Raw genomic sequence first — 18,172 nt, 5'->3', positions numbered from 1 at the left:
CGGCGCCGTGCCGGCTGTTCTTGTCTTCTGCACCGATGGCGACAGCTTCGGCGCCATTTTGGTCGTTGCTGGAATCTCCTTTCCTCTCCCAGTCTTCTTCCTTTCTTTCCTCCGAGCCGGCAAGATGTCTGCTTACTGGCTGGATTTCTCGCTGTTTGCTTTTGCTTCGGGCATCTTTTCATCGCTGGACCTTGGGCTAATGACCCGCTGTCGTGACCCACTGCTTTACTTTTTTTTTTGTCTTTCGTCTTTCCGCTGGACAGCCCCCAAAGTCGGAAGTTACTAGCGGGATATGATAAAGTTGCTATCGTTGTGCTCGCTATTTCTGGCTGCTGTGTACGAACATGTCGGGGGGCGCGACGCTGCCAAAACATCCAGGTTTTCTCGAAGCAGTTCGTTGCGACGGCTGCGTGGTATACCGTGCGGAAGAAAAAGAACATTTTTGGAGCTTGGTTGACTGTGTTTTCTTTTTGACGCATACACGGGCGTGTTTATGATACCTGAGCCACAATGAAAGGGCATGGCGCGTAAATTCTGCGACACCAACTGGCGCAGAAAGGTCTAAGCAGTTTCGTCATTTTGGGTGCCAGACGTTAACCGGGAACAAGAAAAACAGCGGTGGCGGCTATTGGTTGACCTTTTGGGTTTTTATATGTACAGCACAATTTCAGCCGACACGTGACGATAAAAAAAGAAAGAGTGGAAACACCGGTCTTCCGTGGCTCATTTGTGTGTCTTAACTCAATTACTGCGAAAAGCAGCGTGAGAATCACATTAAGCATGCAGATTATACCGTTGTAGTCAGCCGCCAGTATTGGAAAGTATCTCCCCTCTCCAAGCTGGGAGTACTTCTGCAGTTCGTAAGAAATTTATCCAGACGGACACGTTCAGCCCAGTTTCTTGTTCGCCCGACTTCCGTTTCTTTTCTAGCGTCTGAGACTGCACACTGTTTTTTTTTTTGGCTTAGTTTTCGAGGAGCACCCATCTGCTCCCAGGATACTTTTCGCTACCTCACACTAACGATGTCGCTGTCCTCTCCCACTTTCGGCTACTGCGCATCCCAGGAAATCCCCCCGTTTCCAACAGTCTCGCCTCTGCCGTCGAGAATCCTGGCCCTGCGGCACACGTGAGGATTTTTGTGAACGGACGAACGGATGTTCAGACCGTTTCTAAGTACATAACTGCTGTCTGAAGTAAGAAAAAAAAATGAAAGAGAAAGCCGCAGGTCATAAAAATAGCAGTAGATACTTTGTTGAGAAATCGGTATATATTCTTCATGCTGGCTAAAGAGGCACGTTAAAAGACGTTTCTGCTAGCACGGATACTGTGTTTATTGCTATTTCTACAACGTGTAACGCGAAGCAGTAACACAATACAGCGACCTCCAAAATTTTTTGCCGCAGTGCGTGGTCACACGGTGTCACACGGTGAGCAGAACATCTCAAACAACATAAGTATTAAAAAAGACGCCTTGTTACACCCTTTCAATAAGTTTCGGAAGGGCCTCCGATGACTTCTGCTACCAGAAATCTGACGGGTTCAGTAAGTCTCAGACTATGCTTAAGCACAATATAGAAAAAAGATATTACGTCTCGCTCGTTGCTTGTGCGCAGTGAAATTTGATCGCGCTCTACAACTATCTATTGAAAAAGAAGTTGATTTCGTAGAAAGTAGTAGAATGAGTAGAGCATTTCTAAACAGTAGATTTTGCTGTTGTTTTTCTGCAGAGGCGACAATATTAGTACATTTCGAGTATCTATCGCAGAATTAATAAAAATGTGAAAAGAGTAAATCAGTAGCTGTGAACTTGTAAATCAGCAGCCGTGACAGGACTGCACACCAATACGCCTCCCTCCTCCTCCTTTCTCAGAACGTGTCACCGGTTCTAGTTACCGATTGGCTGAGACGAGCCCTATAGCTAGCAATCACTGCACGCCACGTGGTTGGTGAGGTGGAGCGTACTAATGGCTGCGACGGCCTGCGTCACACACGTCTCATTCGGCGGCGCTATCACTCTGGGCCGCATGAAAGATGCGACGGCGTTCGGGAGACGCCCCGCGCGGATGATGATGATTTTCAACGCTTTTGCAGACGCATGGCTCGTTCGTTCCGTTCGCGCTCGCTCACCCTGTTGTACAGTCCGGCGGCGTTGAGCAAGTCGAAGGGCAGCGCGGCCAGCAGGTCGACGATGAACCAGCCGCGCAGGTAATTGAGGGCCACCGACTTGGGCTTGGCCACCACCTCGCCCTTCTTGTTCACGAAGGTCGTGCGGAAGTTGAGGCCGATGTCTGCGCGCCAAAAGAAGGCAACGATGAGGTAGACACTCGAGCACGGCGCCGACAGACGACATGTTTGCATTCAGAACGTTATCTTTCCTGGACATTTATCCTGACATTTTTATGTCTCCGCTTTACTCTGGTGCCAGCTGGCACCTTCTTTACATCTCGCGTACTACGACCGGATCACACACTTGCTCACTTAGCAGAGGTAATGAGTAAACTCTCCAGAATAACGATCGATGAACCACGCCGTGCGATCCGTCACATGAGTAAGAAGTACGTAGTTCTTGCAATAGAGAAGCTACAGTAGAACGTATGCGATGTTCGGGAAGACGGGTATCTGCTGCAATAATACACCGTGTAATGAATTTCCTGTGTACTTGGGGTGACTAATCATGGAGAGAACTCGAAGTGACAAACTCGACGACAATTTTTTTGAAGGTTGTTCCTGTAAAAACATCCTGGCTTTAGGGAACGTAGCATGCAAAAGATGGCACAATTTACGTGGGCATAAAAAAAAATGCCATCCACCCGATCACGATCGTCTGTCACAGCTACCAACCCGAGCTGTTCCTATCCAACGAAAACCTGTTGGTACTGTGAGCCTGTATTCACAAATCAGTTATTAGGCTGTAGCAGTTCTTACAGTCAGACTCTTGCTCATCCTGATACCCGGAGTCGCTTTTTATTAATTTTAATTACGTAATTTTTATTTATTTAAATTTTTAGTTAATTATTATTATCTTTTATTAGTTTTATTCAATATCGTGAGCGAAGGCAGTCTGCACAAGACGGACTATTGTGTTCGTAAGAACAAGGTTTCTGAGTGTGTTTCTTTAAACGTAGTAACCAAGGAAAGGAATACGCTTTACGCGTATTCCTTGGGCCGGTGTTCACAAAAACGTCTTACGCTCAAATTGTTCGTAAAAGAAAATTCCAGTCAATCATGATGTTGCACATACGATTAGCGAAGGCGACCGGCCGATGGTAAAGGGCACTTGCGAACGACGAGTTACGTGAATTCGGCACCTGTTTGGTGCGGTGTTTGTTGGAGCAAACATTCGGCATGTGGGAGTGAGCAATCGATTTTCAAGAAGTGAAGGAAGTGTGAGTCATATTCGTTTGTGGAAGTTTCGCCTCGCGGGGGTGGAGTGGAAAGACTCGGCTCTTGTTCCTCCTGTTACTGTACGCAGACTTAGCCACTAGTGTCTACTAAAACAACCATTTAGCTTTCTTACTGATGGACTCATTCGTTCTTTCTAAAATTTATATTTGCACTGTCCCCCCCCCCCCCCCCCCCAATCAATAGGCCTCCCGCTATTCTTCAAGCAACCAAGGCGACGTCAGCGCCATCCAGTTAACATGAGAAGAAGCCGAGCGCTCGAAGAAGACCAATGAAGACGAAGCACACGCGCTCAGCCACTGTCATTCCATAAATGTCTGCGTCACCCGTACATGACATTCTTGCTATTCTGTCTTTGCATAGAGAAGAAGAAAATATAATTTAGGACCGCCTCAGGAATCGGGAAGGCGACGTGCTAGAACACGAAGAAAGCGCGGACGCCAGCTCTATTCAGCAGACAGGTCTTGGCAGCTGCTGGCGGGATCGCGCTCTCCAGGATCAGTAGTTTCCTGTTCTGCAGCATCGGTAAGGCGGCTGAGGCAGTATAATAATAATAATAATAATAATAATAATAATAATAATAATAATAATAATAATAATAATAATAATAATAATAATAATAATAATAATAATAATAATAATAATAATAATAATAATAATAATAATAATAATAATAATAATAATAATAATAATAAAAAGAATGGCCGAAGGGTAGAATCCTGGACTGCCAACCCGTCGATCCTACGTTCGAAACCTCACGGCACCAAAAGCATTTTCTTCCTTTGCAATTTTTTAATGTAACGCAAGAAGGGACTTGGCCATTCCAGCGACGACACCGGCGGATGTCAAAACAACCAAGGTAGTGAGCCCATAAGAGCTACAACGCTAAAATGAGTGGCGCTCTCGCGCGACCTTACCATGCTACAAGAGCAGTGTTACGGCTATACCAAAACTATAGCACAGAGAGGCAGGAGCGACAAGGGCCCATGGGTTGCGCAAGATGCGACCTCGAATGTGCCCAGTTTAGCGCGACACATGCTGCTTTTGGGGGTCGGCTCTTAGTGCTCCCTCCATTGCGATTATTCATGCCTCCGGGTCAACGTTGTTCCTGTCGCCACACATAGCTAAAACGCGTTGCTTTCTGCGTGGGGATGATAATGTAACCTGATGACTTCTCCGATGGAATGGCTCCCGTTGTAATATGCATACGCGCGGCCGGATGAGCAGAGTAAATGATCGCGCGCGGAGAGCGCGCTTTAATGCAATATTAAGCCCGCTATGTCGTCACCGCGTCGGGGACAGAGTCGCACGAAACATTTACTGAGAACAAAAGGGCCGAACACTAGTACCAAAGGAACAACGGAGTGCAGAAGAATGCCAGAAAGTGCATTAGCCGACACGTTGCTGAGTACGTGTCTTTGGGCGTGTGCCATACATAATGCGCGGTTTCGCTTATTGCGCATTGTTACCGGGTGGTTTGTTTATTGACAAAGTAAATAAAGCGCATTTGTGCAGTGAGACACTGTTTCGGCCGTTAAACTTTGGCATAGAAGGAAAGCAGCGGGTAAACATATTGGTACTGCTGCACTTCAAATGACAGTAAAATTTATAATTTAGGCGAGTTGCAGTACCTTTATGAAAGAGGCATTACTTATATGCCTCACCTAGCGTGAGTAAGTGCAATCATAAAGAAAAAACATTGCGCCAAGCTGTCATTACAGTGAAAGTCGGAGAACGACAGGCAATGAGCATTAATCAAAAGTGTCACTCAGTTGCCTAAGGAGGGTAATAAGTCTATTAGTGACGGTCATAGAAAAAAGAAACGTCACTCATTGACTGCCGGGTCAAGCGGACCTCGCGCATAAACTCCTACAGAGCGTTTATAGTCCGCAGGGCGTCGGCATGATGGGGGTGACGTAGTCCGTGCCTCCAGTGAGGTAGTTCCGCGACCTTTGTGCTTATGCCTGAGAGCGGAGTCTGGCGCACTCTCACAATGGCTGGATGACAGATGTACTGGTGCCAGTGTCGCACGCACTGAAATTCACAGGGCGTCTTGAACTCTCGTCCGGCTGACTTTCTTCATCCTCCTCCCTGTCCACAGCGAGCGAGATCAGACAGACAGACGCTTGGGAAGGGCTTTCGGGAGGGACAGAGGGAAAAACAGACAGACGCACAGACAGAGGGACAGACAGACAAAGGCACAGACAGACAAAAGGACAGAGGGACAAAGGGACAGAGGGACAGAGGGACAGACAGACAGAGGGACAGACAGACAGAGGGACAGACAGACAAATATAGAGGGATCTCTGACTGACTTGTCTCTAGCATGATACTCTACGCTTGGGAAGGGCTTTCGGGAGGGACAGAAGAAGGATAGGAACATTAAGAACGGTGGCATGGCGAAGATGATGATGAGAGCTGCACATTTTGTTTTTGTATAGCGCATATCCACCTTGGTGGACAGGGGTAGTCACAAGTAGTGAACAGATGGTCTATAAAGTACTACGTGATTTTCATATAGTAGTGTTTTCGTGAGCTCTTTTCACCGCAGCCATATTTGAGCTGGAAAGCAGCTACTATACGACGTCGATTAGAAACGTCAAGTCGGTGCTGTCCTTGTTGTATTCGAGTGCCAATACTCAGTGTTTCTTGTTCGTACTTAGAAACTCGGCGTGCCGCCTTAAACGTGCGGCTCTCGCACACAGAGCCATCGGGCCAGAGTACACAGGGTAATCGTAAATTATCAATAGGATGAAAGAAGTTGCACCAGCAGCTGTTCGCCGCCTATGACGAGAATGATGATGATCAGAACACATTATTGAGGGCGGGAAGAAAACGCAGAAACTATGTAGGTGCTAAAAGTCGCATACATCCCCCCAAATCCCCTACGATTTTATAAATTGTCCACATTATACTCCGAAAAGCACCGAGCGACTCGAGTAAGTTCTATCTAACCTGATAAAAGGCGCCTAAGCAACGTATACGAAGAGGTCTGAAAGCTGAAAGTTAATCTTAGGCGGAGTGACGTTATATATATATATATATATATATATATATATATATATATATATATATAAAGGCGTGGGAATGGCCACGTGCTAGGAGCGCTGCCTAGACCAGGGGGATATCGACCAAGGGCTGAAAGGCGAAGTTGATTCAGTCACCCGACAGGAAAAGACAAGAAATAATGGAGATTGAGGCTGATGGTAGTAGGAGGAGGACGACAGGTCCGCTTCAGTACACGTGGCAAGGCAACGTTCAAGGGCGCTATCGAAGCCGAGAAGTTCCGTAAGCAAGGAAGCAATGACAGGCCAAAACTGTGGATAAACAAAATCAACCAAGAACAGCCCTCTTACGCAAAAATGGCACGCAGCTTCTTGAAGAACACTCAAAGAGTAGCTGTTAGGGAGCACGCTAACACGATTAATATACGTACTCCCAGCCTCTCCGGAAGGCAGATACAGGCTTGAAGGAGGAAAGAAACAAATAAAATGTACAGCCAAGCCATAGATGCGCAGCCTTGATCCACTGGCCGACAACGGTGGTGGTTGGCGACGAGGCGGCCGAGCACCTCTGGGGAGTCGGCGGTGACGGCCGCGCGCATTACTACGCGGGAGTGGCCGAGGGGGAGGCCGTCTCTCCTTTCTCGCGGAAAGGAAACGGGAAACGCGCCGAGGGTGCGTGACTGGTTGCCGCCTGCCGACGTCGCTTGCGGGCTCGTCGTCTCCGACGTCGCGTCTCGCCCCATTCCTCTCCTGGGGCTCCGGTCGCTCCATCAGCCGTGGCCTTGGCCGACATGGCCCTATGGACACTGCCTGACCGCGGAGAACTGTGCAGCGCGCACCGGCCGCCGCCAATCGGCGGCCACGGCTCTGTGCACTGCCTGGCACGAAGTCGCGGGTTCGACTCGCTACTGCTGCTGCTACGGCGGTGGCCGCGTTTGGATTGAGCCCGGAATGCGAGTACGGGCTCGTGCGCTTAAATTTAGGCGCACGTTAAAATTATTCCCCTTTCCTCTTGTTACGGCACCTGTTGTAGCCCCAGCCCTGGCTCGAGAGGTCAAGGGCCATCAACCAATCGAACTGACTGATCGCTTGCTCGCTTAATGATGTATGACGTCCGCCAAACGACGCTGCAGAAGCGCTGGGAAGCGCCGTAGGGGAGTGCTATGGGGAAACATTGACAACATGGGGTTCTTTGACGCGCGTCAACATTTTTCTAATTCCTGCACCATAGGAATAGGGCCATTGTAGTTAGGAATCAAGCCCTCGACCTCGTGATCACCAGCAGAACGCCCTACCCACCTAGCCAAGCTTGTGGCCGGTCGAGCTCAGTAAAATAGGCAGTGCATTATAGAAGGTAACGATTGGAGATCATTGGGCAACGCACCTACTGATTAAAACGCACCTACTGAGTTAAAGAAAGCGTTATTAAAAAGTTATTGAAATGTTATTAAAAGGTTATTAAAAAGCGCACCTACTGAGTCGTTCGCGACTAGCTGACCGGCGCCAGCGTGCTGTTCACTCCCGGTAGTCTATAGGCGGTAAACTCACAGAGCAACTTTCTGGCGCATATTAACCGAGACGTCGCCTAGCGTAAGCGCGCTGGGTTCGCTTCATCCCGCGCAATACTCACTCTGTTATTGCGATGCCGCGGGGTATTCGTCTTATCAGCGATGACATAACACTTTCACCGGCGTAACAGCGCGGTGACCGCGCAGTATGAAATAGATCAGACGCCGCCTCGAAAGCGCGTCAAGACGGCATTCCATGCGACTGTTCTTTTGCAGTGCTATAGTCATGGTGCTAGCCATTGCAACCCGTTAAAAACAAGCAAGCAAGCAAGTAAGCAAGCAGGCAAAGTAATTAACTCACCAACCAACTTCAATGGTGCGGTTGGCTTTTTAGTTTGCTTTCTATTACTCATTTCTATTGTGAGCTTTAACATAAGTACGCACGAAGCAATTCCACATACTACACGTACGCCGTGCTAAGTTAATGAAGGAGGAGTTATGCACGTAATTATAATTTCAACAGTTGACTGGTCGCGATGTTCGTGCTAGCGAAGCTTTGCGCAAGAACCCCAACTTACTGTTCTCTCGTATTCTCTGATCGAAAGGGTCTGATACTTCGCCGATGCATTCCGTACAAACTCCAGACATTCCACACGTTTTTCTTTAACATTACCGGACTGTGATAGGTGCCAGTGATACTAGCCCAAACTGTGAATGCTGTGAGGTGCCAGAAACACTTGAACATATATTTTGCGTGTGTCGCGCGTACGCGCAAGAACGACAGCAACTTGTCTCTTCCATAGCAAACATCCATGAGAGACCGCTATCGGACGAGTTTCTTTTAGGTCCTTGGCCTAATGCAACCAGCGCAGCCCTGGTAACAAGAGCCGCTGTAGCTTTTCTCCAAGCCACTGGGCTGGACGCACGCCTTTAGAGATACCACAACTCTGAATTTGTATATACGCATCTCTTCCTTATACCATCATCATTCATCAGCCCTTTCTCTCCCCGTCCCTTTTCCTCAGGGTATAGTAGCAGGCCAGAGCAAGTTATAGCTCAGGCCGACCTCTCTGCCTTTCTGTAAATAAATTTCTCTCTCTCTTACCGGAGTGTGCTACTGGATTTCCGGAGTAGCCGTACGCACGTACTGGAAGTGCATTGTAAGCATGTGGAATGATTGGACCGCATTAAGAGGGTGTAGTGCGGTATTACGATGCGCGAACAGGCTCGCGAACTCGGCCGGCTATCTGGTGGCGCCAGCTGCGCAGCCTTCGCAGTGCTGCACGGTTCAGACGAGACGGAGCGCAGACTCTTGTTCACGCCGATGGACGAGGATGCGGAGACTCTCTAGTAGTGCTTACCTCTCCGCATGTTCTCGTCCTCGTCGTCTTGCCTCAGCGTGTAGTGTTAGCGAAATAATGAGAGACGGCGCCGCCGAGCTCAGTGTACACGTACCGGACGGGGTTATGTATATTTACTGGGAGAGATGATACAGGCCGAGAAAGAGAACGGGCAACGACAATGCCCTGAGGAGGATGTGTGGAACCTTCGCCGCGCATGGGTACAGGCGCAACGAGATGATAGCTGAGCCGGGACTGGCTCGGGTGAAACAGAGACTGTTAGAGGTGCGCGCTGCTGACAGAGTGAGCACGCTCGACGGGCGAAACTAGAGAACAAGGGACCGGGGACAGCACTATGTCGCTCGATATAAGCACGTTGCTGGGTAGAAAAAAAAATGAAAACGAATGGAAAGCTTCTGAGGAAGGATCGTCTTAGAACGAAACACACGTTGTGCGCAGTCTACGTTTTTTTCGCTTTCGGTTTGAGCTAGAGAGGTGCACGTTTATACTGAGGAGTGTATAAATGCTGGTCCCAATTGATGATTTGTTCTGTCTGTCGATTATTTAAATGACAGCGGATACGCCACCAGAGAACAGCTGACGTTAAGTCCGAAGTTTCCAGGATGACGCGAGTATGTTAGCTAAGAAATGAAATAAGCAAAAAAAGAAATAAAACATTACAAAGCGCTAAAAACTATAAAGGCTGTCCCAGCTAACGTTAGCCAAGCTGTCCAACGAAAAGAAAAAGAAAATATGTGGTACAAAAAACAACTTTAAGACCTACTGCGTTGGATCTTCATACCTCTAGTGACCGAACACTGTAGATTTTACAATTTTATCTTGCTGCGTGTTCTTAAATCTTTTTTTTTTCTTTGAGCAGAGTGGCTAACGTTATCCGGGACACACAGTATATAAATGGATTATAAAGTATGTTTAGGCATTGTGGACTATTAGCGATAATAAATATAATATTAGCATGCCCTTTTGCTGTTGATCCTCCGCAACATTGTTTGCTCTAGTGTCGACAGAAAAAAATCAAAACGCTGATGCAGCCCATTTTCTCCGAATAAAGGCGTACGCCTGATGAGTACCAGCAGTAAGTAAAGAAATAAGTAAATGAAAAAAAAGCAGTAACAGCCATTTTTGAAGCTCCAGGGTGCTTGCCTTTCGCGAGGCAGCTGTAGTTCAAGCGAATAAATAAATAAATAAATAAATAAATAAATAAATAAATAAATAAATAAATAAATAAATATATAGTAAAACGCCAAGACAGACGCTGAGAGTAAACTAGAGCAAAGAAACCGGTGAGAGTCGCCCGTGAGAAATAAATACGGAAGTAACAAGCAAAACTGCGGAATGAAGCAAACATCCGAGGAGCGGCTCATCGGAATCACTCTCGACAGAGGCGAGTAAAGGCACCACTCGATTCTCATTGCGGTGGTGCAGCACACACGCACACGTATGCACTATCGTCTCTACTCGCCAGCCCCATTGAACGTCAGCTCGCCTAGGACAGCCGTCCACGAAAGGCAGTCTCCTCGTACGCCGAAGAACGCGACTTCGTCGGTGCCCCTCATGGGGGCGGCGCATACATGTCCAGGCAAACAGGGTTTATCGGTTTCACTTCGCCGCGAGAAGGCATCATTGGGTGGCCGAGTAGCTCGGCATGATATTCTCTTGTCCCTGCCTGATACACGGATCGAACGGGTGTAAGCTGTGGTGTGACGGACAGCTCACGTTTCGCATTGTTTCAACTTGTCTACCGCTGCTCTATTGCTTGTCGCGTTGATCTCTCTTGCTTTTATTATATTTATCCGGGCTGCGATGACTGAGCGCATGGACAAGGCGTTCTGCCACCGAGCACGACGTCGCGGGTTCTATTACGAGCCACGGCGACCAACTCAATCAATCAATCAATCAATCAATCAATCAATCAATCAATCAATCAATCAATCAATCAATCAATCAATCATATATTGAAGTATCCCCTAACACAGTTCTCTCTACCGTCTTCTGTAGGAAACGACTAAATATTGTGACGCGTGAACATGGCCAAGGCTGCAAGCAGGAAATAGTGTTCTCTCCCAAATATTCATGCCCCACATCAAGGAATGGCTAGGGTGGTTAGTGCTACATTACGAGCTGTCATTGCCACAGCACATGGCTGTTCCCGCGCTGACGTAACATATGTCACACATGCAATACAGTAAACCATGTTTATTCATTTTCATCTAAAACGAAGGCGCTTTAAATTGATTTTAGTCGAATTATCCTCTTGGTCCTGACGTCATTATAGAGGGTAGGGGAATTACACAGAAAAATAATGAAAAACAGAGATAGGTGATCTCACACAGATACAGAAAGATGTTATGTTTAGATACGCAGAACAAATTGAGTGACTGTGTTAATAAGAAAATAATAAGTACACACAAAGAAAGGCCTAATTTAGTACAGCGAAGAAAGCAAATTAGTGTTAATTCCTTCTGTGAACGCATAATAATGTGTGTGCAACGTTTCTCTCCTGACTGGGCGTGCATATGATTGTGGTAATAAGATGACTGGATGTACTAGTGGTGTTCATTAAAGATTTCCCTTGACCGGCATTGTCTGGACTGTGAGCAACAAAGCCTGGCAAATTTATTGTTCCTTATCTACATAAGTGCGACCTAGGGGCACAAGCTTCTACTATCTTTTTATGCAACTTCATATGGTTGACTTGCAGAGGTCACCAGGTTGCTCCAAAATCCACGTTGTGACTTCGAAAGTCGTAGTATCATCATCTCGAAAACGCTTGCTCTTCAAAAAATAACTTTGTTGTTGGAAAGAGGCAGGACGTCCGATGGTTCGAGGTCGGGCGAGTAAGGGGGACTGGGGAGAAGTTCAAACCAGCAGCAGCGTGCTTCTATCTGGGAAACATGCGAATTGTGAACTGGGACATTGTCTTGGCAGAAGGCGAATATCTTTGACGAGCGCGCAACGTCTTTTGGTCTTGATGGCATCCAGAAATTTCCGCATCAGTGAAGCATAGTATGGCCTCAGTAATCGTGGTACTCTTTGCCAGTAAATTCATCGAGACTGCAGCGTGCTGGCCCGCAAGGACTGAACGTGACCTTGCCTGCCAAGGGTCGTGCACGTGCCTTCTACGGAGTCGGCGAGCCCGGGTGCTTCCATTGCATGGATTGGACTTCAGGCTCCGGGCCACAGTTATAGACCCATCTTTCATCCTTTGTGATCAGTCTGTTGAAAAAGTTTCTCCTGGTTTGTTGGTCTATCCTTGGGATGATTGAGGGAGCCCCTCCGAATCTCAATGAGTCCGCTCATGAGGCAGCGCGAGATCTCACCCTCCGCTCTGCCCCGCGCCACGGCGTGGCGGTACTCCCCGAGAACAGAGACTCCCTTTCCACATACGATGAAATCGCGAAGTATTACCTTTTTAATCGCAGGGTTTACGGTTTGCCGCATCCTAAACTAAACAGGGCTCAGGCACTTACATTACGCTCACTACAGACTGGTACTTATCCTTGCCCACGGAGACTGAACATGTTTTATCCGGAGACTTATACAGAGCCTTATTGCCAAGCTTGTGGTGCTTTAGCCACGCTCGAACATATGCTCTGGTCTTGCGAAAGAATTGAAGACTCGGCGATCAAGGATGCATCCAGGTGGGAGGCTGCACTTCGCCGCCCGGACCTGGATGAACAATTCTGGGCTGTCCAGCAGGCTCACGACGTGGCCGTGAGGCTTGGCCTTCCGGTCCTGACGTGGGAGCGGCCCGCTTAGTGGTTAATGATCACTACGTGCAGGACTAAATAAAGTTTTCCGTCCATCCATCCTGGTTTTCATGGCACATCGCCAAAAGAGTCTGCGAGCATTAGACTAGTTCCTGCATCTGGAAAGGTGTGAGCAGCCGGGCGCTCCAGCGAGAGAGTACCTTACGCACATGAAAATGATATTGAATGATTTTCCCACGGACCCCACATTAATATTCTTATCATTTTGGCCTAGGTAACGGATGGTTACGCAGCGACTTATTAGTATGGTGGCTTGCACTTGCTAGACAGTGTGTTAACCGATATCGGACGGCTGTCTCTCTGCGATTGGGGCCGTTTCTACCGAAGTCTGTGCACTATTGAATTCACCATTGCAATTCTTGACTACGTAATATGATGGGGAATCATACCCATAAACCCCTTTCATATCCTCGAACGTCTTCCTTGATGTGCGGCTTTTCAAGTAAAGGTACTTAATGACTGCTCTGTGTTTCGCTGTATTCCACTTGGTCCATTATTCTACCTCGCACCACTTCAGCACCCGTAAGAAATATCCTTATCAATTCAGAGTTAGAAATTGGCACGTAACCTATAAAGACATATCATTACACATGCACAGTTTCGGCATACTTGGACAATAAAAGTGGTTCAGGAGAAATTTTTAATGGGTGCCCCTCGTTATAACACATACGGCCCAACAGAAGTTCAGCCGAAGCAAAAGATCCCATCCTGAAGAGACATTAATAGTAGTCTGGAGGTTCTTTGCACATAATCTCATGGTAAATTCAGTCCCCATTATTCGACTTGAGCAATAAAACTGCTCCCTGAATTCCCGGTATGCATATTGCACGATATGTGTTTCTGCTGAGTAGTCGCCTGTTCCCGTCTGCGTCGCTGAGCATGCGCAGTGTACAATCATGTACATTCAGTGTACATGATTGTACAATCAGTGTACAATACATGTCGCAACTGGCGTCCATTAATGCTATCTCCACAAGACATTCTTCTTCTGGCTAAATATAAACGCCATTTTATTAGCTGTCCATCTGTCGGTATTCTTCCCCCCCCCCCCCCCGGTTATTCTGAACAGCGGAAGAGACAGCGAGACGCCAGGTTGTTGCCAGTGAAGCCATGCCAAAGTCTCTACACCTTCTACGGGCTCTTTGAGCGCTTGTACTAATAATTGGAATCATATTTATATTTAGTCTCTTTGTTGTTTCTCTAAGCCTATACATCGCCCAGAAAGGTCAGAGGTCGAGCATATTGCTCCATGAAATAAAATGCAAAAAATCAATGAAGAAATAGGAGTAAGAAAGAAAGAAGCAGTGAACAGGGAAAAAAAGGAGCCAGACAGAGGAAGAAAATAAAATGCTTGCAGCGTGATTCAGCGCATAAGGCTGAAGTTCATAAAATATAAACGAGCAAAAAAAAAAAGAAAATATTGAGTTAAGAAAAGCGTCTCGGAAAAAACGATAATCAAATCACGACAATTAGGGTGCACTAAAAAGAACGTAACAACATTGAGCGCAACGAAAAGAGAACGTGAAGGAAATGCATATGCAAAGCACACAAATAGAGTTTCAGTAGGGACGTCGAGTTTGTCTTTTAGGACTTGCATGTGCGTTGTGGAAGACAAAAATCATCCTAGAGAGCAGGCTAGGTCTTTCCTAAGTCCAAATCGAAGCTCCGGTCCTAAAATTTCTCGAGAGCTTGTGCGCTCGGGCTTGTTCTATCGCCGGGCGAGCAATTACAGAAGCTGTCGCAGAAGGATTTCAGCTTCATCCGCACAGTGAATGGTAATGAGGCAACTAAATGTGTTTTTCTACCGACACGTTAATGGACCGCAATGTTCTCCCAGGACTACGGACTGGAACGGTCTGTGTGAAGTGCGATGGAGTTCTGTTGCTCAGCTTGGCAATATTAGAGACAGACTTTAAGCAGTGCCGTACTCTTATTTTCCCATCCCTTTCTTTGCTCTTCTTTCCTGTTTTGTAACATCTCTTTTCTATGATCTTTTACTCTGCTTACGCCCTTTCCCCAGCAAAGGTAGCCAGCTGGTCTGAGAACTGGCTAACCTCCCTTCTTTCCGTCTATTCTTGCTTCCTTCCTTCCTTTGGCACGAGTAAAATCAGTTCTTACGGGTATAAAAGGAAATGATTAAACAACAATAACATGGCGACAGCATATCACTTATGATTCTCTCACGACTTCACGTAGTTTTTACTTGACGTAGGGAAAATTTGCCAGAACACTATTGTCCACGATTAATGAGATTGTGGTCCTAGAAGAAAACGCAGTCTATAAAAGACAGACACATGAAAAAGGACAGGACGTAGACTACTCAATCGTAGGCTTGTGTATGTCTCTCTCAAGCTAAGCTTTTTTTCTACAACTATGAAACGGCTATTTAAACAACAACTGCTACTAAACAATGATAAAATCTTAAGCAGTTCTGAAGTTCAAAAAGACGCAAAAAGCAGAGACACTTCTTGCTCTTTGTGTTGATAAAATTACGTCTTAAGGGCGCAAACGGAACATCATATTTAGAGATGCACCTCGTGCTGAGTATAGTGAAATGTGCGGGGCCTTCAAAGTTAATGTATCAGTAATTATAGTCATAACAAGAAAGCAAACGTTATTATGGGTACGCAAATGCTGCTTGAAGATATATCTTATACGGTTCGTTATCTCGGCAACTCAAAATAAAATTCACATCCTCCTTTAGATTCCAACATTGTGTTTGGGCTGCGTGTTATTTAGCAAAAACATTCTGTTTCGTTTCGTACTAGAGCGTCAGAAGGATGCCGTAGGTAGGACTAAATAGGGTCTAACTGAAAAAGTTGGAAGTAGTACGCGTCCAGCAACTCCATTTTATTATTTTTATGTTTTAAAAATAAATAAAAAGAGAAATAATAACGATAATAAAATAGACACTTGAACACGGGCGAGCACTAACACAAACTAGAGAACAAAAACCAAAACTGACGAAACATCAACAACGAAGCATAAAATTATCCCTAGCATATTGAGACAATTTTGTCTATACTTATAAGAATAATTTCAATGCACTGAAAGCTGTTGTTGAGAAAGGAGTGGTTTTATTCTTGCAAAATTTTGACGGCATTTGTTGCTCCTGAACCCAACGTATTAAGTCATTTTCAATGCTTCACCTGAGAACACCCCAAGACTTTCAAATAATTTGAACTGCCTCACTGACTACACCTCCCTCACTTTGTGAACCACAAAGGAATCATACTTTCTCTATGCTGTCCATAATTAAGCACGCCGCACTTTAATATAGTCAACAGCACGGCTTGTCGTTCGTAGCTCAACGACGGACAGCCCAGTGAGAGGAGTGCGACATCTCCGACGTTACAAGTGCAGGACGTTGTTACAGACAAACGTAATATTGCAGAAAATCAAATTTCATGAGAGGCGTCGGTATCCAGACGTCTGTATCCACGCGCATACTAAAGGAGAATGGATTCAATGCGTACCTCGTCAATTTTTATGCAAGCGTCACCTGGCGTAGTGAAGTGTCGGTCTTTTGCATTGGTTGCTGATGCTCGCAAGGGCTAACTCGCATAGAGAGAGAACTAGCTAAGACGCTATTCCTCTATCGCTCTTTCGAATAGCGTGTAGTAACGCGATACAAGATGAAGAGGACAATAGAGCGAGACGAATTTTTCCCATGACAATGACGAAAATTGATGGAACCTGTTCGAATCTGAACTGGAAGAGACATATAGGCGGCGCATCTAAACCGCAAAAAAAAAAGAATTAAAAGGAAAATTGATACGGGTAAGCAAGGGCGAGGTACACGCGGCTTCGCTTATGTGCTCGTCTAGCTTTACGACACGTGTCATCGTTGGTCCCTGCTGAAACCAGGTTACTAGCTCTACAAAGATATTATCTGCTTCGTAGCCATGGCGACGGCTTTGTCAGGATGGTTATTTGTTCTTCAGGTTTCTTTTACGCTCTTTGTGGTGCAGATACTGGAGCGCCTGCTCATGGCAGCCACGTGTCCCGGATAGGTGAACTTCGTTAAATTTTTATTTGCTAGTTTCTGTGCGGGCATTTGTTGCTGGTGTTTTTGTCGAGCTCTCGTTGTAAAGTACCCTCGCACAGAACTGTGCTTCCACCCTACCACTGTAATTTTTCGTTAGTTTGATGAACTGACTATTTTGAACGCCCATTGGTTTTACTGCCTCCACCCCCCTCCCCACGCAAAAAGAAAAAGAAAAAAAAAAGGAATTTGGCGTGTAATTTTCAACGCTATTCATCGGACTGGGCTTTTGTGAGTAAATTTACAGAGTACCACCTGACTAACTAAAAAAGAAACACACAACAATATTATTCGAGACTACTGGGGGGGCGGGGGGTTCATAGACAATTTATTGTCTCGCTTATTCTTGACGCAGGAACAGAACTTACAAGGGAAAACGAAAAGCAGATAAAGTAAAGATAAGACAAAAGCCTGTGTTCAAAATATAAAGTACGCTCTAGACGGAAAGGTGAAAGTTGTAACGCATCGTAGTTGTGCAAAAGGCACCAATGCAGTGTGCACTGTTACCGCCGGAACTTTGGAGCTATTACCCCGTGCCATCCATTGCGATGGGGGCGTGCGTTGCTTTGCTAAAGCTTTCGCGGACTCCCATAATAGCCTGTGCTGGAGCTGTGATGTTAAAATGACTTCGTTTACCGTTCTGGCATGCCACCTTGTTCATCCGTTAAAACGAACCTAACTAAAAGTATGCCAATCGTGTTTTCTCACCACGATAATAGGACGATGGAAATTTGTGCCCAATACACTGTTATCAACTTTCATAACCTACACAGTGCACCAAAAATCAGCTAGGCTGATTGTCTAGGCTAGGCATTGGTCTCAACAACGTCCAGAAAGAAAAGAAAGCTCCTGTATCTGCTCGAGAACTTCATCATATTGGTCAATCTGACACCAAAAATGAATGGCGCAGGCTAATTTCAGACTTGCAAGAACATCACACAAGAACGGCTAGAGTGATGGTGCGTGAAGACAAATGAGTTTACAGACAGTGCAGCAGCAGGGAAGGTAGTACAGCTGTATGGTCAGTGCTGTATATAGGTATACGCTTCAGCCAATCCTATTTAGAAAAATCAAGCTGAAG

General features: G+C 46.2%; 1 protein-coding gene across 3 annotated transcripts in view; it reads right to left on the bottom strand.

Annotated features, from left to right (window-relative positions):
- Elk (Eag-like K[+] channel) overlaps nucleotides 1–18,172 on the bottom strand; it is a 376,128-nt gene that overhangs the window by 23,636 nt on the left and 334,320 nt on the right. For all 3 annotated transcript variants that reach the window (XM_075680464.1, XM_075680463.1, XM_075680462.1), the window contains one exon: nucleotides 2,128–2,288. In XM_075680464.1, coding sequence (XP_075536579.1) covers nucleotides 2,128–2,288 — 161 coding nt within the window. The remainder of the gene's footprint in view (nucleotides 1–2,127; nucleotides 2,289–18,172) is intronic.

Source organism: Dermacentor variabilis, chromosome 2 (genome assembly GCF_050947875.1).
Source record: "Dermacentor variabilis isolate Ectoservices chromosome 2, ASM5094787v1, whole genome shotgun sequence".
In the NCBI taxonomy this organism is placed as follows: domain Eukaryota; kingdom Metazoa; phylum Arthropoda; class Arachnida; order Ixodida; family Ixodidae; genus Dermacentor; species Dermacentor variabilis.
Note: the sequence above shows the minus strand (reverse complement) of the source record. Positions and strands in the feature narration are given on the sequence as shown.